General features: G+C 40.3%; 9 protein-coding genes across 13 annotated transcripts in view; 5 read left to right on the top strand and 4 right to left on the bottom strand.

Moving 5' to 3' along the window:
- The window catches only part of LOC106318574 (reticulocalbin-2-like), a 3,006-nt gene extending 2,366 nt beyond the window's left edge, over nt 1–640 (top strand). Inside the window, exons 8-9 of the transcript XR_001265328.1 lie at nt 387–444; nt 534–640. The gene's annotated coding sequence lies outside the window, so the exon portion shown is untranslated. The remainder of the gene's footprint in view (nt 1–386; nt 445–533) is intronic.
- Nucleotides 641–809: 169 nt separating this feature from the next.
- LOC106318573 (pyruvate kinase, cytosolic isozyme) lies at nt 810–3,695 on the bottom strand. Its single transcript, XM_013756604.1, has 4 exons — nt 3,593–3,695; nt 3,100–3,380; nt 2,376–2,837; nt 810–1,737 (listed from the first exon to the last, which is right to left on the bottom strand). The coding sequence occupies exons 2-4, from the start codon at nt 3,355–3,357 to the stop codon at nt 925–927; spliced, it is 1,533 nt and encodes a 510-aa protein (XP_013612058.1). The 5' UTR covers nt 3,358–3,380; nt 3,593–3,695; the 3' UTR covers nt 810–924.
- Nucleotides 3,696–5,463: 1,768 nt separating this feature from the next.
- On the top strand, nt 5,464–8,760 carry LOC106318845 (WD repeat-containing protein 26-like). Of its 3 annotated transcripts, XM_013756989.1 has the most exons (6): nt 5,465–5,643; nt 5,685–5,721; nt 6,222–7,025; nt 7,407–7,508; nt 7,623–8,252; nt 8,346–8,752. In XM_013756989.1, the coding sequence occupies exons 3-6, from the start codon at nt 6,252–6,254 to the stop codon at nt 8,574–8,576; spliced, it is 1,737 nt and encodes a 578-aa protein (XP_013612443.1). In that variant the 5' UTR covers nt 5,465–5,643; nt 5,685–5,721; nt 6,222–6,251; the 3' UTR covers nt 8,577–8,752. The 3 variants fall into 3 exon arrangements, with proteins under 3 accessions (XP_013612442.1, XP_013612444.1, XP_013612443.1); XM_013756988.1 differs by having other exon boundaries at nt 5,464–5,721; nt 8,346–8,760; XM_013756990.1 differs by having other exon boundaries at nt 5,464–5,801.
- Nucleotides 8,761–9,248: 488 nt separating this feature from the next.
- On the top strand, nt 9,249–13,694 carry LOC106318157 (PAX3- and PAX7-binding protein 1). The gene is made up of 6 exons (XM_013756026.1): nt 9,249–10,416; nt 10,650–10,817; nt 11,375–12,051; nt 12,230–12,512; nt 12,626–12,915; nt 13,184–13,694. The coding sequence occupies exons 1-6, from the start codon at nt 9,325–9,327 to the stop codon at nt 13,374–13,376; spliced, it is 2,703 nt and encodes a 900-aa protein (XP_013611480.1). The 5' UTR covers nt 9,249–9,324; the 3' UTR covers nt 13,377–13,694.
- LOC106318158 lies at nt 13,595–15,400 on the bottom strand. Its single transcript, XM_013756027.1, has 6 exons — nt 14,865–15,400; nt 14,678–14,773; nt 14,404–14,581; nt 14,223–14,320; nt 14,035–14,096; nt 13,595–13,926 (listed from the first exon to the last, which is right to left on the bottom strand). Exons 1-6 carry the CDS (start codon nt 15,324–15,326, stop codon nt 13,770–13,772), a joined length of 1,053 nt encoding a protein of 350 aa, XP_013611481.1. The 5' UTR covers nt 15,327–15,400; the 3' UTR covers nt 13,595–13,769.
- Nucleotides 15,401–15,783: 383 nt separating this feature from the next.
- On the bottom strand, nt 15,784–17,342 carry LOC106316398 (SURP and G-patch domain-containing protein 1-like protein). 3 transcript variants are annotated; one of them, XM_013754279.1, is made up of 6 exons: nt 17,168–17,316; nt 17,015–17,081; nt 16,846–16,944; nt 16,672–16,725; nt 16,119–16,229; nt 15,784–16,001 (listed from the first exon to the last, which is right to left on the bottom strand). In XM_013754279.1, exons 3-6 carry the CDS (start codon nt 16,909–16,911, stop codon nt 15,870–15,872), a joined length of 363 nt encoding a protein of 120 aa, XP_013609733.1. In that variant the 5' UTR covers nt 16,912–16,944; nt 17,015–17,081; nt 17,168–17,316; the 3' UTR covers nt 15,784–15,869. The 3 variants fall into 3 exon arrangements, with proteins under 3 accessions (XP_013609733.1, XP_013609731.1, XP_013609732.1); XM_013754277.1 differs by lacking the exon at nt 17,015–17,081 and having other exon boundaries at nt 17,168–17,342; XM_013754278.1 differs by having other exon boundaries at nt 16,846–17,081.
- Nucleotides 17,343–17,465: 123 nt separating this feature from the next.
- LOC106318592 (NADH dehydrogenase [ubiquinone] flavoprotein 1, mitochondrial) lies at nt 17,466–19,786 on the top strand. Its single transcript, XM_013756632.1, has 3 exons — nt 17,466–17,617; nt 17,978–19,453; nt 19,609–19,786. Exons 1-2 carry the CDS (start codon nt 17,615–17,617, stop codon nt 19,433–19,435), a joined length of 1,461 nt encoding a protein of 486 aa, XP_013612086.1. The 5' UTR covers nt 17,466–17,614; the 3' UTR covers nt 19,436–19,453; nt 19,609–19,786.
- A 1,124-nt stretch (nt 19,787–20,910) lies between these two features.
- Nucleotides 20,911–23,167, top strand: LOC106318795 (transcription factor DIVARICATA-like). The gene is made up of 2 exons (XM_013756931.1): nt 20,911–21,765; nt 22,456–23,167. The coding sequence occupies exons 1-2, from the start codon at nt 21,410–21,412 to the stop codon at nt 22,976–22,978; spliced, it is 879 nt and encodes a 292-aa protein (XP_013612385.1). The 5' UTR covers nt 20,911–21,409; the 3' UTR covers nt 22,979–23,167.
- Nucleotides 23,168–23,177: 10 nt separating this feature from the next.
- On the bottom strand, nt 23,178–24,939 carry LOC106318794 (pentatricopeptide repeat-containing protein At5g08510). Its single transcript, XM_013756929.1, has 2 exons — nt 23,936–24,939; nt 23,178–23,849 (listed from the first exon to the last, which is right to left on the bottom strand). Exons 1-2 carry the CDS (start codon nt 24,866–24,868, stop codon nt 23,238–23,240), a joined length of 1,545 nt encoding a protein of 514 aa, XP_013612383.1. The 5' UTR covers nt 24,869–24,939; the 3' UTR covers nt 23,178–23,237.
- Nucleotides 24,940–26,450: the final 1,511 nt, after the last annotated feature.

A 26,450-nucleotide genomic window follows, 5' to 3' on the forward strand; every position in this document is an offset into this window, starting at 1 on the left:
CTGCGTAAGTCTATATTGCGAGAGTGTTTCGTAGAGTTTATAGTTCGATAGGGCGATCACGAGTGAGGCGTGATTCGTCTGCCATGGTTGTATCCTGGGACTCTATATTCGTACAGTCCCGTCTCACTAACGGAGCGAATATTTTGAGTTAAGGAAAGAGATCATATCTCGCCTCCATGTCTATTTGCGAATACAGTTTCTTATCGTCCTCGTGTTCGTTTTTATATATTCGTCTATTTCCTTAAGTTCACTTTTATTATATCGTTTACATCGGTCCGGTTTTCCGGCTTTTACATAAGCATCTCCCACAGTTCTGTCTAAACATGTTCAAATTTCAGACACTAATTGATATTCATTTATTCTCCATCCCATGTGACACAAAACAGTGGAAGAAATAACATCAGGCGCAATACGCAACTTCAAGGAACATCCCTTTCAAAACAGGTGATCTTAGTTACACTCAGGTTCCTTGTTTAATAAGCTTCTATATAATCCCTTTGTTCCTCACTTTCCTTGCTTCTCTTATACTGCAGAGTGCAATGATGTTCTCTCCCACGGCTGATCAGCTGAAGTTAGAAGAGTATTTATGATTCAAAACATCTGTGAAAGAAACATAGTTGTCTTTGGGTTTAGTTCAGTCGTTATGCGTTCATATTACACGGCTTTCTCGATTATTGTATGTTCTTCTTAGTAACACCTTTAAAGCTTTTAATCTTATATAAGCAAAGCTTATGCAGAGAAACAGTGTTATAGCATCAAAAGTCGGCACTGAGCCATAAACGAAAGAAAAAAAAAAGGAAAGAGATGTCTTAACATTTCACTGTTTTCTTTATTTCATGCCACGAAAACTAACTCTCAGTTATGATTACCAACAATCATCATGAGCCAATATTTGAGTTTTTTTTTTAAATCAAGCTTGGAATCTTACTTCACCAAACAGATCTTAATAACCGAGGCAGCTCCAATACGGTGCAGCGCCACGACTGCATCACCAACGTTGCACAGCCCTCTCTGTGTAGCTGACTTCAAGGCAGCTTCAATGATAACTTCAGTAGACTCGCTATCAGTCGCCTTTGCGGATCCTTCAGCCAACATAGGGATCAACCCTCTGTATATCAGACTGTGCCTCGCAGGCGACTCGTCGCTACAAGTCCAGTCAAAGTTATCTGTCGTCATAACCGGAACAACCACCGACAGAATCGGAACAGCAGGCCTGTACTTAGCCACAAGGTTGGCCGTCGAGCCTCCACGAGTCAACACAACGATGAGCTTCGCGTGCGCTTTGTTAGCAGTCCTTACAGCTGACGACGCAAGACTCTCAAGCGGGCTCATAGGAAGCGGAGTTGCTCGGATCATCTCCTTGAAGATCGTGTTGTAATCAAGCGAGCTTTCGGCTTCGATGCAGATCTTAGCCATGACTTTCACGGCTATCTCCGGATAAGCTCCTGCCGCGCTCTCTCCGCTGAGCATCACGCAGTCTGTGCCGTCGAGAACGGCGTTCGCAACGTCAGTGGCTTCGGCGCGAGTTGGCCTCGGTGATTTGATCATTGACTCGAGCATCTGAGTGGCGGTGACCACTGGTTTGCCGGCGAGGTTGCACTTGTAGATCATCAGCTTCTGAGCTAAGAAAATCTTCTCTATGGGGATCTCCATCCCGAGATCACCACGAGCAACCATGAACGCGTCTGTTTCGCGCAGGATCTCATCGAAGTTAACCACTCCTTCCTGGTTCTCAACCTTCAAACATAAAAACCCCAAAGACAGAAGTTAAGACTCATGCCTATACATAAAAATATTAGCCCTGCGGTTTCAGTTTATTAGGTTCGGGTATTTTCGGTGTTTCGGTTAATTCGGTTCAGCCACAATCCCACCGAAATAAACCAAAAATAAAGCGGTTCGGTTTTTGGTTATTTTCGGTTTAATAATTTTTTTCCGAAATAAACGATTTTTGAGATTTCAGTTAGATTTCGGTATTAATTATTTATAAAATTCGGATAATTTCGATAAATTCGGTTCAGCCACAATCCCACCGAAATGAACCGGTTCGTTTTCGGCTATTTTCGGTCTTATAATTTTTTTCCCAAATAACCGATTTTTGATATTTCGGTTAGATTTCGGTATTAGTTATTTATATAATTCGGATAGTGTCGGTTATTTTTGGTTAGTTAGGTTATTTTCGGTTAATTCGGTTCGGTTTTTCGGTTAATGTTCAGAATCGAACCGAAAACCAAATTATTTTTTAAAATCATACCCAACTCAAAACCGTAACCAAAAACCTAAAATTTTGGCTTGGTCCGGTTCGGCTGGTCCGGACAGGACAAAATCGGCAGGGCCACATAAAATGCAATTTCCATAAGTGAAAATAGTGAAAGTACCTTAGACATCAACATTATGCTTTTAGCATGAGAACCAAGAACCCTCCGGACATTAACAAGATCCGAGCCTTTACGGACAAACGAAAGCGCAATCATATCGATGCCGTTCGGAACACCCCAACCGAGAATATCCTCAATATCCTTGTCTGTCAAGGTGGGAAGATCAACAACAACGCCGGGGAGATTCACGTTCTTTCTCTCCCCAAGCATCGCCGTGTTCTCACACCTGCACCTAACGGTTCCAGACTCGGGATCGCACGACACCACAGCTAGACTTATGCTTCCGTCTGCGCAGAGTATGGTGTTTCCGGGCTTCACATCCAAGGGAAGCTTCTTGTAGCTCATGGAGATAGTTGAATCGTCTCCTTGAATGTCGTAGTCGGTGGTGATGGTAATCTCCTGGCCTTCCTTTAGTTGTATAGGGTTCCCATCTTTCAAGAAGCCAGTACGAATCTCAGGTCCCTGCAAATTCAAAAGGCAAAATCAAATAAGCTCAATGATTGATATAACATTGCTAATGCCTCAGATTTGTTGGTTAGTAGGTCCAAGTAATTGAATACACATGTGATCTCTGTAACAAGCAACTATCAGCAACAACAACCAAAGACAGTACTCTTAATATTTAACTAATAACTAACGCACAAACTAAGAACCAGCAGTTATGGTTCAGAGGATCTATTTCACAAGAGGCTTTGCAAAAGAGAAAGGCTTTGACTCTTCTTACCTTTGTGTCGAGCATGACAGCGGCGAGAATGCCGGTGTTCTGCATGGCGGTGCGGAGGTTGTTGAGCGTGTCCTGGTGGTATTCGTGGCTGCCATGAGAGAAGTTGAAGCGGGCGACGTTCATACCGGCTCGGAGAAGCTTTTCGATCATGGGAACAGTGCGAGAAGCTGGTCCCAGAGTGCAGACGATCTTGGTCTTTGGGATCCTCCCATCGTTAGGCAGCTCCTTCAGTATCCCTTCTATGTCTATGTTCGACATTTTTCACAGGCAATTTATTTCTCCTGCAACGGAAACAGATTTTGAGTATATATACATCGACAAACACAAGCGAAAGAACATAACTTTTTTCAAATCTGATTACTCAAAATCCAAAGTAAACTAACTGTACAGACAACCGAACATAGATTTTCAAGGAACCGGAGTGTCTGAGATTTAGATCAAGGAACAAAGACGAAAAGGGTAGGTTGGAGAAGGGGAGAGTGAGAGGTTTTACCTAAGCTCCGATGTTGGATTTGTTGTCGTGTCGGAGCAGAGAAAAGCGCCGCTTGTTTTACGGGTTTGGCTTTGTGAGTAAAATATATATTATTCACTTTTATGAAACCAAGTTGGTATCGACTGCCACGTCAGCTCAAATTATAAATTAAATATCTCATAAAGGATATTCTTTGAATCCAATTTGTAATTTTTAGCATAAAAAGTATAATATAATCATATAAGTGGTAAAGATAAATAAAATCGAGAGGCATTTATGTTTCTTAACTGGTTTGTATATGCTTGCTGCTTTATACACTCCTAGTTGATACTAGTACTTAAGGGGGAGAAATTCACCAAGTAAGTGACGATCATGGTTACTTAAGCAAAAGAATATGCTCTAGATCTAGATATGTGATTCTTATTACTTTGTTAAGTTTAATTTTTGTTTGTTTGTTTTTTTGAGGTTTACGAGGAGTGTCCTGGTTCCACTTATGTGGTCCAAACTAGCTACGGGGTAGGCTTAGAGCCTTTGGTGAGGAGACGTTACCTCAGACCACGTGTTGTTCTCTTCGGACCGAAGAATCTATGTGAAAACCTCGGTGGCCAGCGGAAATCGAACCTGAGACCGTATTGGGGCCGAAGCTTCCTCAAGTACCACTAGGCTAACCCCGCTGGTTAAAGAATATGTTCTAGATCGAGATATGTGATTCTTATTACTTTGTTAAGTTTAATTTTTGTTTGTTTGTTTGTTTTAGATTTACGAGGAGTGTTCTGACCTCGCTTATGTGGTCCAGACTAGCCACGGGGTAGGTTTTTGTTTGTTTGTATCCATTTAAATTTGTGGGTTTCTTTTTGTATATTGATGATACATCAAATGATTTTTAATACATTTTCACATAGTCTTGTTTAGTTCTTTGGGAATTTCAATGGTCATATTCCTAAATGTCTCCTCTTTGTTTTCCCTTTTGGCTTTTATCAAGGGGCCAATTATTCTACTCTTTTGTTATTGTTGCAAATCAATATTTCGTAAATAACATCCAAAATAATGCATCATTTCAGTTTTGAATGAACTCATGACTCATCTTGAGATAAACCTCTATTTCGTATCCACATTGACATCGTTAACTAATGTAAAGTTGTAAACAAATAGTTAATTTCAAGGTTTTAAATAACAATACTCAAAAAAAAAAAAGCTAAATACCATTAGAGATAAAGTGGGCCTGAATATGGTGGGCGTAAACATAACTGGTCCATGACGGTCTAGGAGAAGGAAAGCCACTGGTTGAGCTTGTTAACAAAATGTTGGGCTTTATAGAAAATATCAATAACTTATAAATAAGGGCAGGTTAGGCCCAATAAATAGAAGAGATGTGCAACGATCTTTTTGCTCTTCTTTTATTACATAAGCACTTTGGGTCTCTGTAGATGTCTTTGGGTCCATACAAGGAGGCTGCATTGTTAGGAACAAAATATGAGATTTGTATCTTCAAATGTATGTAAACTTTAATATTCATTGAGGGTTTGATTTGCTTTGCTTTTAACATTCAAAAGCAAACACAAACACTCAAGCAAAATGTCATCAGATTCAGATGATAAACGCTATAGTATCAAATACAAAATGACATCATTATTGGTTCGATCTTTGAACAAACAATAACAATCCTCATAAAACAACTGAATGTTTTATCTTTCGAGATCAATCATTTGTTATCATTTTATAAAATCTGCTGCGAAAAACGAGTCGAATTTTATGTTATAAAACATCGCATATAAAATATCTTTATCGTCAGACCTTTTTTTACCATGGTTTAGGTTAGTTAAAACAACAATTATAAAAAAAAAAAGAGAGTTAAAAAATACATTAAAAAATGGGGGAAATGCAAGTGCTTTGTTGGGAGGAGAGGAGCCGCTGATCAAAGCCACGTTTCGTGTCTTCCATCTTCCTTATTGTTGTTGGGTTGCTTCCTCTCTGTCTTTCCTTTTCATCTGCTTCTTAATCGCCTCCTTCTCTCTCTCTCTATCTGAACTTCCTCCCTCTATTCTCACCGCTTTTCCTTCTCCACCGATTTATATTTTTCCCCCTATCTATTTCTCCTGCAATCCCCAAACCTTATCTTTCCGCTTCCTGGGTTTTTGCTTCTTCTTTGGGTAAGATTGGATTTTTTCTCTTACCCACTTTTTGTTTCTCCCCATAGATCGTGTATTGATCTTCATCACCCGGCTCGATGGTATTGATTCTGCAAAATTTGGGTTTTAATTTCCATGTGGACTGTTTCGATCGTGGGTTAATTGTGTAGTTTAATCAAAGTGAAAATTGTGATTAAATCAATTGGGCTTATCTCGATTCACTGCTTCATCGGTGAAGCGATCGGGAAACAAAGCAAAGTGCAACTCTTTTACTGTTTTGATCAATTGAAGGATTGAATGTTAATCTCTCTTTGCTATGACCATCACCATCTTCTGCTAGTAGATCTACTTGAGAGCCTTTTTGTGTGTGTGTTTATGGCTTCTCTTCTTTCGTAGCATATCTCTGATTGTGATAAAGTATAATCCTTATGTTGTTTAGCTAGCATTATGGCAAAAAAGGTGATTGCTTTGGTTTTCTCATGGATCTAACAAAGCTTGGTTTCGTTTTTATGTCTCTGCAGATTAGTTATATGGGCTGAACTAGGAATTTCATGGGAGTTGTGGAGGATACTGAACCTCCTTTGAAACGTGCAAAACGCGACGAAACCAACGGCTTCTCTGGTAGTAACTCTTCCGTTAGAGTTAGCAGTGTGACCAACTCTTTGGGAGACCTTATGGCGAGGCCTCTCACCTCCTCCCAAGGGGATGATGAAACCATCGGCTCCAAAGGAGTCATTAAAAAATCTGAATTCGTTAGGATCATCACTAGGACTCTCTACTCGCTTGGATACGGTAAAGCCGGGGCTATGCTCGAGGAAGAATCAGGGATCCCTCTGCATCACTCCTTCGTGGAGACGTTTATGGAGCAGGTTAGGGACGGGAAATGGGATGAAAGTATTGTCACGTTGCACAGAATCGGTCTGCTGGATGAGAAGGATGTCAAAGCTGCGTCGTTCTTGCTACTAGAGCAGAAGTTCTTAGAGCTTCTGAAGTTTGATAAGATAGCTGAAGCGCTTGGCACGTTGAGGAACGAGATTGAGCCTCTTCGTATTAATACAAAGCGTGTTCATGAGCTCGCTTCCTCTCTTATATCATCGGGTCCGGGCAAAGAGAATGTGAGTTCGAGGTCCAAGGTTCTGGAGGAACTGCAAAACTTGCTTCCTGCTTCTGTTATAATCCCGGAGAAGAGGTTGGAGAGTTTAGTTGAGAGTTCTCTTAGTATTCAGCGGGATGCTTGTGTTTTCCATAATACTTTGGATAGTGATTTGTCTTTGTATTCCGATCATCAATGCGGGAAGCACCAGATTCCTTCTCAGACCGTTCAGGTTAGGCTGCTCTGATCTCTTATTGTTAATTCTGTTACCTTCATGTTGTCGTTTCATGGTGACTGTTAGTTTCTCAAAACCATAGGAGAGTGGCATATCTTTAGCTGATAAGTTTACAGTACAATGTTCTGCACACGTTTCCCCTTTCTTGACAGGTCATCAAAAAAGCAATAGAAGATGATAATTGTCTCAGTCTGATACCTCTTTTCTTTTTCGGTTATATCTTTTCTGTCATTGGCTAATGGCTATGCAGTACTCACGTTCTTCTAATTACCTATGTGGCCTCGTTTTTGATGTTGTAGTTTAGTCAGACTAGCAGTGCTTGTGTGCGTTTATGACAAATCACATTCGTTAAGTTCTCTCTCTACGTGAATGGTTCAGATCTTGGAGTCGCATACTGATGAAGTTTGGTTCTTGCAATACTCGCATAATGGCAAATATTTAGCTTCATCTTCCAAGGATCAGACCGCAATTATATGGGAGGTAATGCTTAATCACCAACTAAGGCTCACCTGAATTTGGTTAAGAGTTTTGTTTTGTTACCTATTCGAGGTTGGGCAACCCGTTTGCTGATTCACGTAAGAGTTTGCTTTTCAGATCAACGAAGATGGGCACATGTCACTGAAGCATAAACTTGTGGGCCACCAGAAGCCAGTGACTGCGGTTTTATGGAGTCCTGACGATAGTCAGGTCCTTACATGTGGAGCAGAAGAGGTTATCAGACGCTGGGATGTTGATTCAGGAGACTGTCTTCACACATACGAAAAAGGCGGTATCGGTCCCATTTCCTGCGGATGGTATTCCGATGGGAAGGGAATAATCGCAGGGATGACAGACCGAAGCATCTGCATGTGGGATTTAGACGGTAGAGAGATGGAATGCTGGAAAGGTCAGAGGACGCAAAAGGTATCAGATATAGCGATGACTGATGATGGAAAGTGGCTTGTAAGCGTGTGCAAGGACTCTGTGATATCATTGTTTGATAGGGAAGCGACTGTTGAGAGGTTGATCGAAGAGGAAGACACCATTACATCGTTCTCGCTTTCTAATGACAACAAATATGTGCTGGTGAATCTCCTCAACCAGGAGATACGTCTATGGAGTATTGAAGGTGACCCCAAGATTGTGACGAGATACAAAGGCCACAAGCGTTCACGGTTCCTCATCAGATCATGCTTTGGTGGGTATGAACAAGGTTTTATCGCTAGTGGAAGCGAGGATTCTCAGGTACAATCCGTCCTAAGTCTACACAAAACATAACCAGTTTAGGCAGAAGGGTTTTGGTGACATTGGTCTGCACATATGTTTTGTGATTTGCAGGTATACATATGGCACAGATCGACAGGGAAGTTAATCACTGAGCTACCAGGACATGCAGGAGCGGTTAACTGTGTGAGCTGGAGCCCAACGAACCTTCACGTGATGGCTTCAGCAAGCGATGATGGGACCATAAGGATATGGGGACTTGACCGGATTAACCCACATAAACAGGAGAAGCAAGTGCAAGGAAGTAGCAGTAATGGTGTGCTTCATCAATGCAATGGGAACTGATTATGATACCTTTTTCTTTTCTTTTTTAAATCTACTTAACAGTTATGTTGTTTCTCCTTCATCATCAAAACCTCTTTTTGTTTGTTTCCTTTGGCACTGGAATCAAAAGAAAGAAGGCAAAAGCTGTTTTTAATTATGAACTCATGGAAATGAATGCAAATTGCAACATTTATTTCTTCTTCTCTCTTCTCTTGATGCTTCATTGTACATAGATTGTGACTCATTGAATGGTACATTTGCAATTCTACTGTCTTTACAATCAGTAAAAAAGTTAAAAACACTGGGTTTAAAAAAGATTTTTAATCCATAATACTCTTTCAAATTAATATTTTTCAGTATTTACAAGAACAATATTAAATAAGTTTCAGATTATCAATTTTAATAATTTAAAATAAAATTCAATAAATTTAATTGGTTTCTTTAAAGTTGATTATTATTAAATGATAAAGTATATACAAAAAAAACTTCAAAATATATCTTCTTAAAAAAAAATTCTTTAAAATAGTATAGATTGCAAATTTCTTTTTACAAATTAAAATATTTTAATTTATTTCGTTAGTCGTATTATTTTTTGAAACAGGCCATTTGGATCATATAATATACTTTCCTTTTCTTAAGAATATTTCCTATATATATATATTTTTATTCATATAATATAGTCTACAAGGATCACAAAAACAAACTATTATTCAAAAATTTCGATCCCTAGCTGCAAAATCCCTAATTGCTAGAGAGAGAGAGAGAGAGAATGGGAAGTAACCGTGCTAGAAATTTCCGGCGGCGAGGGGACGACGACGGCGATGAAAACGACGTTAAAGATCCAACCGCCGCGCCGAAACCGTCTTCAGCTCCTTCCTCGTCAAAACCTAAAAAACTCCCAGCCTCGGAGCCGAAGAAGAAGCTACTCAGTTTCGCCGATGACGAGGAAGAAGAAGAAGATGGACCTCCCCGTGTAACCGTAAAGCCTAAGAACGCCAGAGATCGAAGCAAATCTTCTTCGCGTCTCAGCGGTTCTGGATCTGCTCACAGACTTAACTCTTCCACCGTGGAGCATCGTTCCTCCTCTTCTTCCACTTCCTCCTCCACCGTTGCTCCGCCTTCCAACGTGCTTCCCCAGGCGGGCGCTTATACGAAAGAGGCACTCCTCGAGCTCCAGAGGAACACGCGTACGCTTCCGTATTCTCGCCCTAGTGCAGCAAGTTCCGAGCCGAAGGTAGTGCTCAAGGGCTTAATCAAACCTCAGCAGCAGCAGGAGAAGCAGAGCTTGACGGATGTGGTTAGGCAGGTTTCGGATTTGGACTTCGATGAGGAAGGGGAAGCCGATGATGCGTTCTTCGAACAGGCGGTGATTGAAGCTAGAGCCAAGAGGGAGAAGGCGAGGCAGCCACGTTCAACGCCGGCGCCTGATTTTATATCACTGGATTGTAGTACCGCGAATCGTTCCGCTGCTGAAGTGGTTAGCGACGAGGATGGGGACTTTCAAGGAGGTTTCGTCGTGTCGCACAAAGGTAATGGGAAAGCTGTGTTTACAGCTAATGAGTCCACGACGGATAGTTTATATGAGGATGAGGATGAAGAAGAGAAGTTGTGGGAGGAGGAGCAGTTTAAGAAGGGTATTGGTAAAAGAATGGATGAAGGGTCTAACAGGATTGCAAGTAGCAATGGAATGGCTTTGCATCCACAACAGAAGCCACTACCACAACAACTACCGCAGATGTATGCTTATCATGCCAATGTGCCCCCTACCATTGGTCCAGCTACTAGTGTTGATGCATTACCAATGTCACAACAAGCTGAGCTTGCCAAGAAGGCATTGCAAGACAATGTTAAGAAGCTTAAGGTATTGCTCTATGAAGTTGGCTTTTTAATTATTAATCCACCGCCTTCTCTTAGGATTTGTCTAATGTCACCGTAAAGTGTTATTTCTAGTTGATTATTAGCTGACGTGAGCTTTTGAACATAGCTCAACGTAGAGGTTTTCCTATTGGTTCGTTGCTATTGACTAGTTATGGAATTGATTTGATACTGAACTTGGTTTCTGATGAACTGCATTTGTTTTTAATTATTTGCCAGGAATCTCATGCAAAAACTTTATCCTCGCTTACCAAGACAGATGAGAATTTGACTGCTTCGTTGATGAGTATCACAGATCTTGAAAGTTCTCTATCTGCAGCTGGAGACAAGTATGTCTTCATGCAAAAACTCAGAGACTTCATTTCTGTTATCTGCGACTTCATGCAGGTACGCTTTCATATAATAAAGTGCCTGTAGTTGTATACATATTGCTTATGTTGCAGGGTCGTCTCTTTTTACTTTTGATTGACCATTAGCAACTGCTTTCTTAGTGCAGTTCTTGATGTTTCTTCCTTTCATCTCATTTGACTGCATAATATCATGTCTCCAGGGAAAAATAAAAGTAATTAATAGCAGATACTATGCCGCATTTCTCTGTTTGATCTTTGATCTCCAACAAAACATTGAAAAATGAGCCGAAACCATATTTCCATCTAATTAGCTAGGTACTCTTGGCGTACATGTTCTTTGACACTTGCATCACGATTCGATCTTAATGAAAGCAAACGATTTCTTTTATATTGAAAACATCACTGTTTCTTCGTTTTATTTCGTTGCATACAACACAATGTCTTTCATATACGGTGGTGTATGGATTCACTGGACAGCGTATACCCCTAACATATTTGCATTGGTGCTTTCATTTCCACCAGTATAAAAATTCAACTATGATAAATACTGCTACTGGATTGCTCCTAATTTCTACTTCAACTTTTCTTTCGCAGGAAAAGGGTTCCTTCATTGAAGAAATTGAAGATCAGATGAAGGACCTTAATGAAAAACATGCTTCAGCTATACTAGAAAGAAGAATTGCAGATAACAATGACGAGATGGTAGAGCTAGGGGCCTCCGTGAAAGCAGCTGTGGCAGTTCTAAACAAACAAGGAAGCAGTACTTCAGTGATTGCTGCTGCCACAAGTGCTGCCCTTGCTGCCGCTGCTTCTATAAGACAGCAGACTCAACCAGTTAAGCTTGATGAATTGGGCAGGGACGAAAACTTGCAGAAGCGCAGGGAAGCAGAAAGAAGGGCTGCAGCACGGCAGAAAAGGCGAGCTCGATTTGAAAATAAGCGTGCATCAACCATGGAGATTGATGGATCTTCTTTGAAAATAGAAGGGGAATCAAGCACTGATGAGAGTGACAGCGAGACTTCAGCATACAAGGAAATCAGAGATAAGATACTTTTGTGTGCTGATAAGGTCTTCAGTGATGCATCTGAGGAGTTTTCCCAGCTTTCAATGGTGAAGGCGAGATTTGAGAAGTGGAAGCGAGACTATTCATCTACTTATCGGGATGCTTACATGTCTTTGACCGTACCTTCCATCTTTTCACCCTATGTTAGATTGGAGCTCTTGAAATGGGATCCTCTTCATCAAGACGTGGATTTCTTTGACATGGAATGGTAAGCTATTCATGATTTCCATCTTTTGGTATCCAAATTTCATAGCTAAAACATACTTCACTTAAGTTAATTAATATGCATTACTGCACTAGTCTCTGAGCGTGTGAAGTAAAGTTAGTAAACCCATTGTTTTCCTCGGATTTGTGGAAGTAATCTAACTCGCGATGTATATCTGTAGGCACGGCTTATTATTTGATTATGGTAAGCCAGAAGATGGTGATGATTTTGCACCCGATGATACTGATGCCAACCTTGTCCCTGAGCTAGTGGAAAAAGTTGCGATTCCTATATTGCACCATCAGATACTTCGTTGTTGGGATATACTTAGCACCCGGGAGACAAAAAATGCTGTTGCTGCTACAACCTTGGTGACAAATTATGTTCCCGCTTCAAGCGAGGCCCTAGCAAAATTATTTTCTGCTATTCGTTCTCGTCTTGTTGAAGCCATAGCAGCTATTGCGGTATGGAATTTGAATTTGTTACATCTCTTGTTACTTTACTAATAAAATCTCGTTGAGTCTGTTATGAGTATAGTGGACCGATAATATCTTATTGTCTTTTCTTTGTTCTCCAGGTTCCGACATGGGATCCTCTGATATTGAAGGCTGTACCTAATGCTCCACAAGTTGCAGCATATAGGTTTGGTACATCAGTCCGTCTTATGAGAAATATATGCATGTGGAAAGACATCCTGGCTCTTCCAGTGTTGGAGAACTTGGCTCTGAGTGAGCTTTTGTTTGGAAAAGTCCTACCTCATGTCAGAAGCATTGCTTCAAATATCCATGATGCAATGACAAGAACTGAAAAGATCGTTGCTTCTTTGTCTGGAGTATGGACAGGACAAAGCGTCACAAGAACTCACAGGTAATAATGACTTCTTTCAAGAGACGAATTACAAGTTTACTTTCTCACACATTGCAGTTCTCATGGTTCATATTAGTGAAACATGTATTCACATCTTATGACGTTGCATCTCGTTCCCCATTATTGTTACAATCCGTCTGCATGAAAATTAAGCTATCGAATCAGGAGTAAATGTGTACATTACATACTTGATCTTGCAAAGTCTAGGCACTTTAGGAGTATTAGTCAAGCTAAAACATATACTAAAACGTTTTATCTGATTGTGCAGTCGGCCGTTGCAACCTCTTGTGGATTGTATTCTGACACTAAGGAAAATTCTCGAGACAAGGCTTGCCTCAGGACTGGACGACGCTGAAACCACTGGTCTTGCCCGCAGGTTAAAGAGAATACTAGTCGAGGTCCACGAACACGATCACGCCAGGGAAATTGTCAGAACATTCAATCTCAAGGAGGCAGTGTGATGAAAATCTTTTATTGGTGGGAAACTAGAAATTCAACTCTGAAATCTGTAATCTCGAAGTTATCAGACACGTTTCTCCCGAGGATGTTGCATTTCAAGATTTATGGAAGCCATTTGCGTATGCAAAGAGTTCTTGTACATCGGCATGTTTGTAACCTCTGAGCGTATACGAGCTTATATAATCTTGTATGAGATTATTTGGCAAATACAGTTTTCCAGTTAATATAAGCCACAACTAGTATTTGTTGTGCTGCATTTTCGAATTTTTGTTACACAAGTCGTCTCTATACCCAAAGACGATTTATTTGGTTGAACTTCTGATTAACTCAAATAGCATAATAAAAGAACCCTTGGAAAAATCTCTAGTACTGAAGTTGGTTTTTGAACATATATCTCAAGGGGTAGCAGTAGTAGTAGTGTCGTCTTCTTCATTTGTATCTTCTATATCCGACGAAGAATCAGCCGCTTTCTCGAATTCCACCATTTTCTCAAGTGAGTCTATGTCTCCAGCTTCAGCAAGGGCGTGTATCCGCAGCTTCTCTGCGTCTTCGCTGCAATTTGTCATAGAGAACGAGTAAGTAAAGGAACATTTCATAAGCATAAGATTTTCTAAGTACTTTTTGAAAAGCTTTAGTCTGAGACTCTCAGAGATAGCTTACTCTGTAACTCCGAATATTTCCTTGACAATTAAGGAGTTGTCTTTTGAGCAGAAGTCAGGAAGCTGTTTAAAAAGAGAACAGAGTTACAAAAATCCATTACAAAGACGAAACACTGTATGCATATTTGTTGGTTTCGTGTTCAGATCATCATACATGTTGAAATAGTGTAATGTTTCCAAACTCATTACCTCGGAAAGATAGTAGATTTTTCCAAAAAGCGCCTGCACGGCTAGTTTTCTCTTGAACCCCTTTTCCGTAAACCCTTGCATGTTCATCACAACAGGACCTGCAAAATACAAATACGCCAAGAGCAATGAAGAAGACTCTAACAAATGGAGAACCATGAAGAGAAGCATGGTCTTATCATACCTTTTTCTTTAACAATACGACGGGAGATCTCATTCAAAACCTCAGGAATCTGAGAATCATCCAAACCAGAAGCTCTTCTGAGATGAATGAGGCTCGCAACAAGGTCAGGGTTAAACGGTTTCTCGTTCAACGCATAGCGTATGTACTTCCTCAATATCTCAGACATGTTAAACCCTGTCTGGATCATGTAGACAAAAAAAAAAAAAAAACATCATCCTCACGTTAAACTCTCTACTTGAATGATTACAAAGATTGAAGCATAAAAAGTTCACACCTTTTCTTCAATTGCCTTAAGCTCAGAGCTATTCACTGCGCCTTCTCTCTGTAACAGCTCATCTATAGATCTACAAAGCATAGCGTTCTGATTCACCTGTAGAGAGAGAAATCAAAATCCAAACTTTGAATCAGTTCTTGGTTTCAACTAGTAAAAAAGATCACAAGAGAAACAGAGCGAGAGAGACCAGTTTCTTGCGTTGCGCTTTAGGAGAAGAGAACTTCTTAACGGTCTTGACGAAGGCGCTTACGAACGTCACGCCGGCGTAGGCTAGCGGAACGGCGAGCATCCACGGCAGCTTGCTGCTACCAACTCGGGGACCTGGAATCGCTTGAGTCACCGAGCCAGTGAACTCGACTAGGTCGAGCGCCTTCTCCTGAATCCACAGCATGTCCTCCTCTACTTCCTCTTCTTCTACTTGTTCCTCCGCCTTGCTTGAACTCTTCTGTTTTTTGTTCTCCATCTCTGATGGTTTCTTCGACGCTGAGATGGAAGTAGAGAGGTGATTGAGTCTCGAGGGACGGAGGGAAGGTAAGGAGACGAGAAATGGTGTTTTAGGGGAGGAGCGAGGGAGAAGCGATGGTTGAGTATTGTGTTTAGTTTGTGTCCGGAGAAGAAGTTGAGATGAAGGTTGAAGGAGAGACGCCATTGGTGAAGCTTTTGGGGTTGAAGTTACGGCTTCGGATGCGGCGGAGCTCTGCAGAAGCTGCTTATCGGGTTCTATACGCCGAAGGTGAGTAGGTGACGAAGCGTGATAAATAATATTGTTTGATTGGGCCGAGGCCCATATATTGTTAACCGAATAATTCTTATTGGACTTACTAACGAAAAGTACCAAGATAAAAGTTAATTAAGCTGATTTTTTTTTTACTGCAGCCTATGAAGATCTTATGCTTTGGAGACTTTTAATTATCACTTCTATTATTTTCATGTAAATTCAGCTTTCATGAGTAAGCCAGTTCAAGGCACATTTGCATGAACCATTAGCTTCTCTTTTGTCTACATTTTTTTTTTTGTCAGCCCCTTTGTCTACATAATTTTATTCCCTTTTCTTTTGTCATATTATAAATGTCAAAAAATAGTTTTTGGTTTTGGTTTGTGGGCAGTTGAAGTCGAAGAGTTTTTGGTTGAAGGAACAATGCCTCAAAAGATGAGTTCTAAGACTAGCATATACAATTTTCGGGCATCAATCTTATACATTATCAGGCCAGAACTCCCTGAAGAAGGCTCGTTCAAATTCCTTTTCTTGCAACTGTTTTTCGTGCTCCATCAACTTCCGCATTTTCTTTGAGAGTTTCTTGGATTGCTTAGAGACTTCTTCCTCCTGAAAATTTACACAGTAAGAAAGATAAGATTATGTCTTAGAGACAAATAGGAGAAGTGTGTGCATTGAAAACTAGCAGTTTCTGCTTGTTGAATATGAATATCTTTAAAAACAGACCTTTCCAGAATCTGCAGCTTTCACTGCTTTTCTCTTGGTTGGTTTTTCAGCCGGAGCACCCAGTCCTCGTTTGTTATTTTTCAGCTCTGCTTGAACTGGCACCAATATACCCTGTTTGAAAAGACACCAAATCTTTCAGTTCAGAAAGACATGAACACTTAAATACAGAAACTAGTACATAATGAACATGGCTCATTAGGATTTAGGAACAACAACAACGCAAGAGTAAATCAACCAAGACACCTAAGTCGGAAAGCAAGTTGATACAAGCGTTTTAGGGTAATTGTAAAATAACTCAAAACATCAGTTTTCTAATAAAACTTCAGTGTATCTCTACAGAAAAAAAGATTCTGAAAGGTGAACGAAACTCACTTGTATACTTTCAAGTAAGGCACAAGAAGACAGTACACAATCTAGTAAGAATTTCAAAATAACAAGTAATTCACACAACTAAAAATTCTTAACATTCTGGCGAATGACACTACATTAATAAATAAAGGCAGATTCCAAAAGTAGATAGACCCAGAATTGATACAAGCAGATATGAGTTTACCTGTTCAGCGACTCCAAGACCAGTGCCTTCCTTCCAGCCTTGCTTCTTCAGGAGCTGTACATTCCAATTTAACAACAATTAGTTGAGAACCAGCTTAGAGTTTTTAAATTTAATGAAAAAAAAAACATCAAACATAAACATCCTAGATAGAACATAGCTCTCAACAAAAGATACCTGAAACCCAATGTTGGAAGAACTGATTGCAGCCCATGAACTGCTCGATCCAGCAGACTCACCCATTAGAGTTCAACTCCTGTATTCTTCAGTAACAACCTATATACAATGAATCAAACATTCAAAAGGAATGGAACGAAAAGGTAGTCGCTTTAATTTTAGGGTTCACAATTAAGATTGTCGCCAGATTACGACCAAATTCACAATCCCTAATGTTGATTCTTCTCCAGGAATAACTGGAAACACGAATTTAAAAGTAAAGTATTGAGATTATCAGAAACTATGATCCTGAATTGAAGCAATAGATACACGAGGAACTCACCAGCAAAGACGTGAAACTCAAGCAGTCTCCGAGCAAAACCAGACAAGAACCCTAGAATCGAATCGAATCGAAGAGACGAGCTTATCGAAATTCGCTTCGAGTCTCCAAAGAACGATTCGCTATCTCTATCGAACCACCGCCTCTGACTGCGTCGCCGGCGTGAAGCGGTTTTGAGCGTCTTAGTTATATTTAAAACCGCTTTCTAAAAGCATAACGGGCCTGTTTATTTATTTAGGCCAGGCCCAATAGAGGCCCATGAAATATACCAGACGCGGACTAATCTGAACCAAACAGTTAATCTGGAGTTCGTCGTTCTCAGGTGGGCATAAAACTCTGTGCGTCCACGCTTCACCTTCTTCCTCCTCTACATCTCATCCCTTCTCTATTATAGAGAACAAAGGCTAAGTCTCTCTTTCCCCGATCTCTTCGCGGATAATTTTCGTATCCATGGTAAGCAATCAGTTTCTATCATCTTCCTTCTCATTTTCTAGGTTTTGCATCATTTATCTCTATCGCAAATCATAGGGCTTTTGGAATCTAAGACTTGTTTTGTATTGCATTTACTTCGAATTTCAGCTTAATGATTTCAAAATGCGACCTTTACTTTCGTATAGATCTAGTGGGTTTGTGATTGTTTGGGATTTGATTTTGATCTGCTCGTTGTTCTTCGAGATTGGGTTGATTCACTTCCTTTTGTAGGTTTTGGTTTGGTTTGGTTTGATATTGAAATATAGATTTTTTTTTATCAATGTTTAACTTTGAATTACATTTTATATGTAACCTCTATGTTCTCTATGCGTTCGATGACAGGCACCTGTGAGGGGGATTCTTGGTTTGCATAGGGCAGTATCTGTTTGGAAGGAGAGTAACAGACTTGCTCCAGCTTTGAGATCATTCAGCACCCAAGCTGCGTCCACTTCCACCACTCCACAGCCACCTCCACCTCCTCCGCCTCCGGAGAAGACTCATTTCGGTGGTCTCAAGGATGAAGATCGGATTTTTACCAACCTCTACGGTCTGCACGACCCGTTTCTCAAGGGGGCGATGAAGAGAGGTGATTGGCATAGGACCAAGGATTTGGTGCTCAAGGGTACTGATTGGATTGTTAATGAGATGAAAAAGTCTGGTCTTCGTGGACGTGGTGGTGCTGGTTTCCCTTCTGGTCTTAAGTGGTCCTTTATGCCTAAAGTCTCTGATGGGCGTCCTTCTTATTTGGTCGTCAATGCTGATGAGAGTGAGCCTGGGACTTGTAAAGATAGGGAGATCATGCGTCATGACCCACACAAGTTGTTGGAAGGGTGTTTGATTGCTGGTGTTGGTATGAGAGCTAGTGCAGCTTATATTTACATCAGGGGTGAGTATGTGAATGAGCGTTTGAATCTAGAGAAGGCGAGGAGAGAGGCATATGCAGCTGGTCTCTTGGGGAAGAATGCATGTGGTTCTGGGTATGACTTCGATGTTTACATCCATTTTGGAGCTGGTGCGTACATTTGTGGTGAAGAGACTGCGCTTCTTGAAAGTCTCGAAGGGAAGCAAGGAAAGCCTAGGTTGAAGCCTCCGTTCCCTGCTAATGCTGGTTTGTACGGTTGCCCCACAACTGTTACCAATGTGGAAACGGTGGCTGTTTCTCCTACCATTTTAAGGCGTGGACCTGAGTGGTTTTCGAGTTTTGGTAGGAAGAATAACTCTGGGACGAAGCTGTTTTGTATATCGGGCCATGTTAACAAGCCATGTACCGTTGAAGAGGAGATGAGTATCCCTCTCAAGGAACTGATTGAGAGGCATTGTGGAGGTGTCAGGGGTGGATGGGACAACCTGCTTGCTATCATTCCTGGAGGTTCCTCTGTCCCTTTGATTCCTAAGAACATATGCGAGGATGTGCTGATGGATTTCGATGCGCTCAAGGCTGTCCAGTCAGGGCTAGGAACTGCAGCGGTCATTGTGATGGACAAATCGACCGATGTTGTGGATGCAATTGCGAGGCTCTCTTACTTCTACAAGCATGAAAGCTGTGGGCAGTGCACTCCGTGCAGAGAGGGAACAGGGTGGCTCTGGATGATCATGGAGAGGATGAAAGTTGGCAATGCAAAGCTGGAGGAGATTGATATGCTTCACGAGGTAACCAAGCAGATCGAAGGACACACAATCTGTGCATTGGGTGATGCAGCTGCATGGCCAGTGCAAGGTCTGATAAGGCACTTTAGGCCGGAGCTTGAGAGAAGGATCAGGGAACGCGCTGAAAGGGAGTTGCTACAGGCTGCTGCTTAAAGCCCTTGTTAACGACAGGTTTGCATCTCCCATCCCTGAACTCTTTTAATTTCCTGTTGCAAACTTAAAAGCAAAGATCTAGTTCATTGTTTCGCATGAAAAGGTAGAATTGTGTATGTCAGTACTCGGCTCTATAGTTTCTTTGGTCCTTCATAGTCTATACCTTTTTGCAGGGTATTTGCTATTATTTTCAACGGAAATAAAATCTGAAGCACATTATTAGGGTTTTGGGGATGCAAAGCTACTTCAGAAGGAGAAGAAGGTACTGTATTTGTTGAAATGGTTCATGTTAAACTTTAATCAAACTGTATCAGAAAGAGCTCTGTTTGCTCTTTTGCTTATTCTACTTTCTTTCAATGTTTGTTTGTTTTCTCATGACTACTGAGAGCACATTTTGGGAACAACCAACCAAACAAAACCTTTTCATATTTAAAATAAAGGATACTCCTTTTTTGGGTTTTTAGACCGTTCATTACACCCCAAATAAGTTTATAATCACTGGTTCTTTTTGGCTTGTTGTGGAAAATATCTATAGGGTAATGACTGGTACATTGATACCCATAGTTGATCTTGTATCATTGTGATTAGTCGCAACTGGTAGAATCTTAATCTAGGTGTGACTATTCTCGTATATGTTCACATCAAAAAGAGGAAAACATGAATGTTAGAGAGACCTGTGAATTGATGGGACAAGTACGGTAGGGGACCGGTCTGGTTTGGTGGATGTTTATGGATAAGACGTACGTCACCATCTTCTTCTAACTTCTTTGTCCAGTTCTGCAGTTTATTTTTCATTTTTCAAGTTCTTTCCTAATCAATAACATTACGAGATCGAGATGTAGTGAAAGTAAATCTATACATATCAAGTTAACCGAGTACAGTATGTGTAAAAGCTTTGTTGCACACTGACTAGGCACTAAATCACATGTTGCATAAACTGGATAGTGTATTTCGTAGGCAACTTATATTGGAAAGCGTCATCTAAAGTGTGTTGAAGAGGCTTCCCTTTATTTGTAAACACAGAAATATACTCTAAACTAATACTAAACAAATTAGTTTGAACAATTTTTCATATAGTTTTGTAATTTTTAATTGTCTAATGATAAAAAGTAACATGACAGTACAAATAATTATTATTCATCAATGATTGACTAGGACCCCAAATGTCACCCAAAAATATATCTTGGCACATGCTATAGCATTATGAAAGTGGGAAAACAAAATAGAAGAAAAATCTAATATATTAATTAACGATGTTCCATTCTTAAAATTACTTGTTATAATCTGGTTAAAAAAGATTACTTGTATATCCTTAATCTACTTAGCAATCAACATAATTACCATCAAAAGAAAAATTAGACAAAAAATAAAAATCTGATGAGAGAAAAATATTTTTTGTTTGAGCAACATGAGAGAAAAATACAAAAGGTAAGAAAATTGTAAAAAAAGTATATAAACAGAGAAACTGAGCTGTGAGAAAAAGCTGTAGCTATCAATGGTGTGGGCGCTTAATGGTTATCATCACTGTCTCTATTTTGTTTCGAACTTCCGCTTTAACAATGGCGTTTTGACCTCTCTCTCTCTCTCCTTCAACTTGTTGTCGCAATCCCTAGAAGACCCAATAAACCCCTAATTTCTCTTTCATTTCCATATTGATTTGCCTCGCGTGTACTTCTTCGTTGTGCTTCTTAAGAATCAGATAAACCCCTCTCTCTCTCTCTCTCTTCGCTGCTCTGTTCTTAGCTCATCAGTAAGATACGCCAAAGATATCCTCTTGAAGGGTTTATCGCCCTTATTTTCGGGGAATTCGATTCAGTAGAAAAGAGATTCCCTTTTCGATTCGTCTTCTCCGAGATTCTCTCTCTCTCTTTAGTTTATCCGAGTTATTAGTGAGTTTCTGTGGATCTCTAGCTAAAAGATTCCAACTTTGCTGATAGTCTGGTTGGAATCCTAGTCTGATTAGATTTTTAAAAAATGACTGTGGAAGAAGTTAGTGATGGTTCTGCGTGGAGTAGGGAAGATGATATTGCGTTCGAGAGAGCTCTTGCTAATCATACAGATGAATCCGAGGAAAAGTGGGAGAAGATTGCTGCTGATGTTCCAGGGAAAAGTGTTGAGCAGATTAAAGAGCATTACGAGCTTTTAGTTGAGGATGTTGGTAGGATTGAATCAGGGTGTGTCCCTCTTCCTTCCTACCGTTCTCCTCCTGAGGATGCTGGTGACGATGGAGGAAGTAGTAAGAGAGGAGGTAACAGTCATGACCAGGGAAGCAAAGCAAAGGCTGATCAAGAACGACGAAAGGGTATTGCCTGGTCCGAGGATGAGCACAGGTGATCTTTATGCTGTTTGTGCTTATTCTCATTCCTTTAGTATTCTTTCGATTAAGATCAAGAACATTGCTCTAGGCATCATTGGATGTTAGTTTTCTTTTGAACCTGTAGCAAGTTAGAGTTTTTTGAAGTCATACTGTGCTTAGAAGCAAGACCTTTACAGGGAACTCCTCTTAGGTTCTTGGTTTTAGTTTTAGGGGGACTTGCCCAAGGTAACTAACTCTAGAGGGTGCTTTGACCGAAAACTTCATGATTTTGTAAAAGTTTCAAAGGCTCAACTTGGCATGGGACAGAGAAAGCTGTCCTCATAAATTCTCATTACCTCCTCTGTCTTAACTGCTATATCATTACATCCACCATGTTAGAGATGATATCTAACCCCTGGGACCATTTTGACCAATCTTTTCCACCACTTGTTCAAGCTAGATGCTGTTTATCATATTCCTGAAACCTTGAGAAAATGGATAGTTAGTTGGTCCACCTCCGTTATTGGAGAACCCCACTTTCCTTTTAGAAAGGAGCAAGAACATCTTACTTTAATGTTTAGTCTTTCACTTTTACCCTCTTGAAAGTGCTAATGGTTTTGTTTAAGGTTAGATAAGCGTAGAATTAGAATTGAATATAACGGTAAGGTCAGCTGCATATGCAATATTGTGATGAACTAATGGGTTTGTCTCTTCTGTGTTGCAGGTTATTTCTTCTTGGTTTGGATAAGTACGGGAAAGGTGATTGGCGTAGCATTTCTCGTAACTTTGTGGTAACAAGAACACCGACCCAAGTAGCGAGCCATGCTCAAAAGTACTTCATTCGTCTAAACTCAATGAACAAAGACAGAAGACGATCAAGCATTCACGACATTACTAGTGTTGGCGACGTAGATGTCTCAACGCCACAAGGACCGATCACTGGTCAGAACAACAACAACAACAACGCCGGTTCTGCTGCTGTTGCTGGAGGAGGAAACAAATCAGCCAAGCAACCCGCCTCCCAACCAACACCTGGACCTCCTATGTATGGAACACCCACCATAGGTCAACCAGTAAGTGGACCATTGGTCTCAGCAGTTGGAACACCTGTGAACCTCCCAGCTCCGCCTCACATGGCTTATGGAGTCCATTCTGCTCCAGTCCCTGGATCAGTGGTTCCTGGTGCACCTATGAACATGGCTCAGATGCCGTACACCATGCCGAGGACACCAACTGCTCATAGGTAACGTCGAAAGTACCTTTGTTATGATAGTGCTCTCTGTTTAGGTGTAAGAAAGCTGTGTAAAGGATTTAGTTAATATTCCTTGAGCGAGTTTTTTTTATTACTTAGTTTCTGAGGATTTTTACGAGATCGAATAAGAAAGATATTAATCTTTATATGGTTTTAACCTCTATGAAACTTTGTTAATGTTCAAGAGATTGTATACAAAATAAAGTTTGATTTGAAATTGGATACAAGATTGTGAAAACACCAAAGTCAGTAAATCACATCAGTTCAACAGACTCGGTCATTGTTTCCGAGTCAAAGTAACTCTTGTCTGGTTTTATTCTCCTGGTGATCTCCTCAAGAACCTGATAGATCTCATAAGATCTTGGGTGTGATTTGTCTTGCACAGTAAAGTTATGAACTTCAACTCCTACATCCACAAGATAGCTATACCCAGCAGCCTTTGTCATCGTTTCCTTCTTCATCATCTTCCTCATCCTCAAAACCCCATCCCACCTCTCATTCGCGGCGTAGATATTTGACATGATCACGCAGTTACCTGGATTGGAAGGTTCAAGCTTGAACAGCGCCTCGCTTGCTATCTCTGCTATCTCAACGTTGCCGTGGAAACTACAAGCGCCCAAAAGGGTTCCCCAAACGACAGCATCTGGCTTCATCGGCATTGCTCTGACGAGATCGTAGGCTTCTTGCAGCTTCCCAACACGCGCCAAGAGATTGATCATGCATCCGTAGTGCTCTAGCTTTGGGGAAATCTTGTGAACTTCTTCCATGGACTTGAACAGTTCTTTGCCCTTCACCACCATCCCACCATGAACACAAGCTAGCAGCAACCCAACAAACGTCACTGCATCAGGTTTCCCTCCTTCTCGCTAAAGTAACAACAGAGAATCATAACGTTAAAAAAAAACAAGAGATCAACATGCTTGTAATGCAACGATAAGAAGAACATGCTCACCAACATTTGGGCATAAAGCTCTAGAGCTTGGTCGTGTTTCCCGTGAGTAGCTAGACTACTGATCATGGAGTTCCATGAGCACAAATTTCTCTGCTTGCCGATCTCATGGAAGAACCGTTTAGCTACATCTATCATTCCACATTTTGAGTACATCTCTAGCATAGCATTACTAACGTAAATGTTATCAAAGAACCCGTTCTCTCTAGCGTATCTCTCTAACCTTCTCCCAATCTCCAACGCTCCTAGATTCGCACAAGCGGGGAGAACACTAGTTACAGTAATATGATTCGGTTTCACAGATTTATCTTTCTCCATACACAAAAACATGGTTAAAGCTTTTGAGTAATTCCCATTCTGACAAAACCCAGAGATAACACTTGTCCACGAGACCACGTTCTTACAAGGCATCGAATCAAACAGCTCCATCGCCGCCTTCATATCACCTTGGCTTTTGTAAACCGTGATCATCGCGTTCCACACAGGTACATCTCGGTTAGGCATTTCGTCGAACACTCTGCGCGCACAACACAAAGCTCCTACCTTTGCGTATCCGGTGACTAAAGCAGTGCAGCAGAATGAATCAGACTCGAACCCAGATCTAATAAACTGCGAATGAAGCACTCGCAATGTTCGAACCGACGATATCGAAGCGGAAGCGGAAGCGGCGAAGACGAAATTGAAAGTGTGGTGATTTGGTCGGAGGCCATCCAAGGAGAGGAGGTTGAAGAGGGAGATGGATTCATGGGGCTGGTCGTGGATGGAGTAAGCTTGAATCAGCTTGTTGTAGAGGAAGATACAAGGGCTACGATGATGGTCGAAGAGTTTTCGGGCGTAGACAAGATTAGGAACACGAAGTAATCGTTGTAAGAGATCTTTGGTTTCATCTAGGCCAGTTTTGAGACAGTGCGCGTGGAGTTGTTTGATCTGATTCATCCCCACGCGCTTACACTTCCCGCGTAATGAGTGTTGGACTTTTTATCGGTTCTATAATATTAACGGTGACGTAATGTGTTGGGCTCATAAAGGGTTTTAAACTACGGCCCATATAGTAAAGAAATGTTTCAACAGATTATTGAATTCTTTATTTATGGTATTTGAAAAAACATTATTATAAATTGGATAGGGATCTGAGCAATGTTATATAATCTTCTCAGTATTATATCCTTTCTAAAATTATTATCTCCAGCTTTTTTTTCCTAAAATTAGCTCCCAAATATTCGTTTGCACCATTTTAAATGGCATATTTAGATATCATACTAATCCTCATAAGATGTGACATGTACCTGTCCCAACGATTTGGACTTTGAGTAGGTTGAAAAAAATTCAAAACTAGAAATAATATATACGCTTGATTCTTTATCAAGAAAACAACTGTACAGTTATAAAATTCTGTTAAATAACTAATCTATAAATAGAGTATGTTGTTATTTGATTGTGAACATTCTTTACATTAATAACATAATGGATTTCACTAAGAGAATTTTGATGGTGTTTGCTCTAACCATTATGTTGGGTATCTCCTCTGTTCAGTGCCGTCAAAGTCTGGAGCTCATGCCTTGTAAGAATTAATTATATTTGTTTTTCTTGGTGATTTACCATTGTGATTGTTCTAAATCTATACTTTTTGGTTTGTTTAGGGTCTGGAGAAAAATTTACTCAATGTTTCGACTCAGGCCCATGTCGGCAAGGAATGATGAAATGCATTGAGTTCTGTACCTCAATGGGGACTGTAAACGGACAATGTAATAGTGAAAATATATGCTGTTGCATTCATTAGTGTTACTCTAAAAGTCTGGATCAACGTTGCCTTTTAACTATGGAGGAGAACCCTTGATATGATTACTGTATCCCAACTCTTTATTTGTAGATGACATATTGTCATGTGCTGATAATGTATGATGGTTACTATATTTTTTACTCAACATCAATTTTCATTAGTTAAAGTGTAGGAATACAAGATTTCAACCTAATATAATCGACATATTCTATTATCACTTAAGAACACTAAGATAGAGTCCTTATGACAAATTTATATTACGACTCGAGATGAACTGTCTTTTGACCTCTAATTAAAGCATCTCCACTAAAAACATTAATGGTAATGAAGAAAAGCGCTGTAGACTATTAAGGCTAAATTAAAATCTTTTTTTTAATCTAAATTAAAATCAATACTATTGTTTTGCTAGAAGGTAGGTTTGTGTGACTTTCAATAATTAAAGCAATAATGTAAGACCACTGAAAAAGACTTGTATTGTTAATTAATGCAGCACAATGAAGATGCTTATTCTATATCATAGTTTATACATGTGATTTTTTAATTATTCATGCCACGAGGTCCCAACAACCGTTGTGGATAAAGCTGAGTAATTGTTGATAGTGAGTCAGGTGACTGTGGTTTTAAATTCACCAAGTTGCTTAATATTTTTATGCTATCACAAACTATCTTGATTTGAATCAGAACCGTCGTAAAGCTGATAGTACCGTATTATAAAAACTACGGAGAACTGAATATTGT

Source organism: Brassica oleracea, chromosome C9, assembly GCF_000695525.1.
Source record: "Brassica oleracea var. oleracea cultivar TO1000 chromosome C9, BOL, whole genome shotgun sequence".
In the NCBI taxonomy this organism is placed as follows: domain Eukaryota; kingdom Viridiplantae; phylum Streptophyta; class Magnoliopsida; order Brassicales; family Brassicaceae; genus Brassica; species Brassica oleracea.

Excerpts from the sequence above, each read along its gene's own strand:
- LOC106318573 (XM_013756604.1), bottom strand. The coding sequence starts at position 3,357 with ATGTCGAACATAGACATAGAAGGGATACTGAAGGAGCTGCCTAACGAT. Across the intron at positions 2,838-3,099 it reads CTGTCATGCTCGACACAAAG|GGACCTGAGATTCGTACTGG; the intron begins GTAAGAAGAGTC and ends TTGAATTTGCAG. Across the intron at positions 1,738-2,375 it reads GCATAATGTTGATGTCTAAG|GTTGAGAACCAGGAAGGAGT; the intron begins GTACTTTCACTA and ends TTATGTTTGAAG.
- LOC106318845 (XM_013756988.1), top strand. The coding sequence starts at position 6,252 with ATGGGAGTTGTGGAGGATACTGAACCTCCTTTGAAACGTGCAAAACGC. Across the intron at positions 7,026-7,406 it reads TTCCTTCTCAGACCGTTCAG|ATCTTGGAGTCGCATACTGA; the intron begins GTTAGGCTGCTC and ends TGAATGGTTCAG. Across the intron at positions 8,253-8,345 it reads GTGGAAGCGAGGATTCTCAG|GTATACATATGGCACAGATC; the intron begins GTACAATCCGTC and ends TGTGATTTGCAG.
- LOC106318157 (XM_013756026.1), top strand. The coding sequence starts at position 9,325 with ATGGGAAGTAACCGTGCTAGAAATTTCCGGCGGCGAGGGGACGACGAC. Across the intron at positions 10,818-11,374 it reads TTATCTGCGACTTCATGCAG|GAAAAGGGTTCCTTCATTGA; the intron begins GTACGCTTTCAT and ends TTTCTTTCGCAG. Across the intron at positions 12,513-12,625 it reads AAGCCATAGCAGCTATTGCG|GTTCCGACATGGGATCCTCT; the intron begins GTATGGAATTTG and ends TTTGTTCTCCAG.
- LOC106318158 (XM_013756027.1), bottom strand. The coding sequence starts at position 15,326 with ATGGCGTCTCTCCTTCAACCTTCATCTCAACTTCTTCTCCGGACACAA. Across the intron at positions 14,774-14,864 it reads AAGCGCAACGCAAGAAACTG|GTGAATCAGAACGCTATGCT; the intron begins GTCTCTCTCGCT and ends CTCTCTCTACAG. Across the intron at positions 13,927-14,034 it reads GAAATATTCGGAGTTACAGA|CGAAGACGCAGAGAAGCTGC; the intron begins GTAAGCTATCTC and ends GACAAATTGCAG.
- LOC106316398 (XM_013754277.1), bottom strand. The coding sequence starts at position 16,911 with ATGGGTGAGTCTGCTGGATCGAGCAGTTCATGGGCTGCAATCAGTTCT. Across the intron at positions 16,726-16,845 it reads CTTCCAACATTGGGTTTCAG|CTCCTGAAGAAGCAAGGCTG; the intron begins GTATCTTTTGTT and ends TGGAATGTACAG. Across the intron at positions 16,230-16,671 it reads GTCTTGGAGTCGCTGAACAG|GGTATATTGGTGCCAGTTCA; the intron begins GTAAACTCATAT and ends CTTTTCAAACAG.
- LOC106318795 (XM_013756931.1), top strand. The coding sequence starts at position 21,410 with ATGACTGTGGAAGAAGTTAGTGATGGTTCTGCGTGGAGTAGGGAAGAT. Across the intron at positions 21,766-22,455 it reads TGGTCCGAGGATGAGCACAG|GTTATTTCTTCTTGGTTTGG; the intron begins GTGATCTTTATG and ends TCTGTGTTGCAG.
- LOC106318794 (XM_013756929.1), bottom strand. The coding sequence starts at position 24,868 with ATGAATCAGATCAAACAACTCCACGCGCACTGTCTCAAAACTGGCCTA. Across the intron at positions 23,850-23,935 it reads AGCTTTATGCCCAAATGTTG|CGAGAAGGAGGGAAACCTGA; the intron begins GTGAGCATGTTC and ends TTGTTACTTTAG.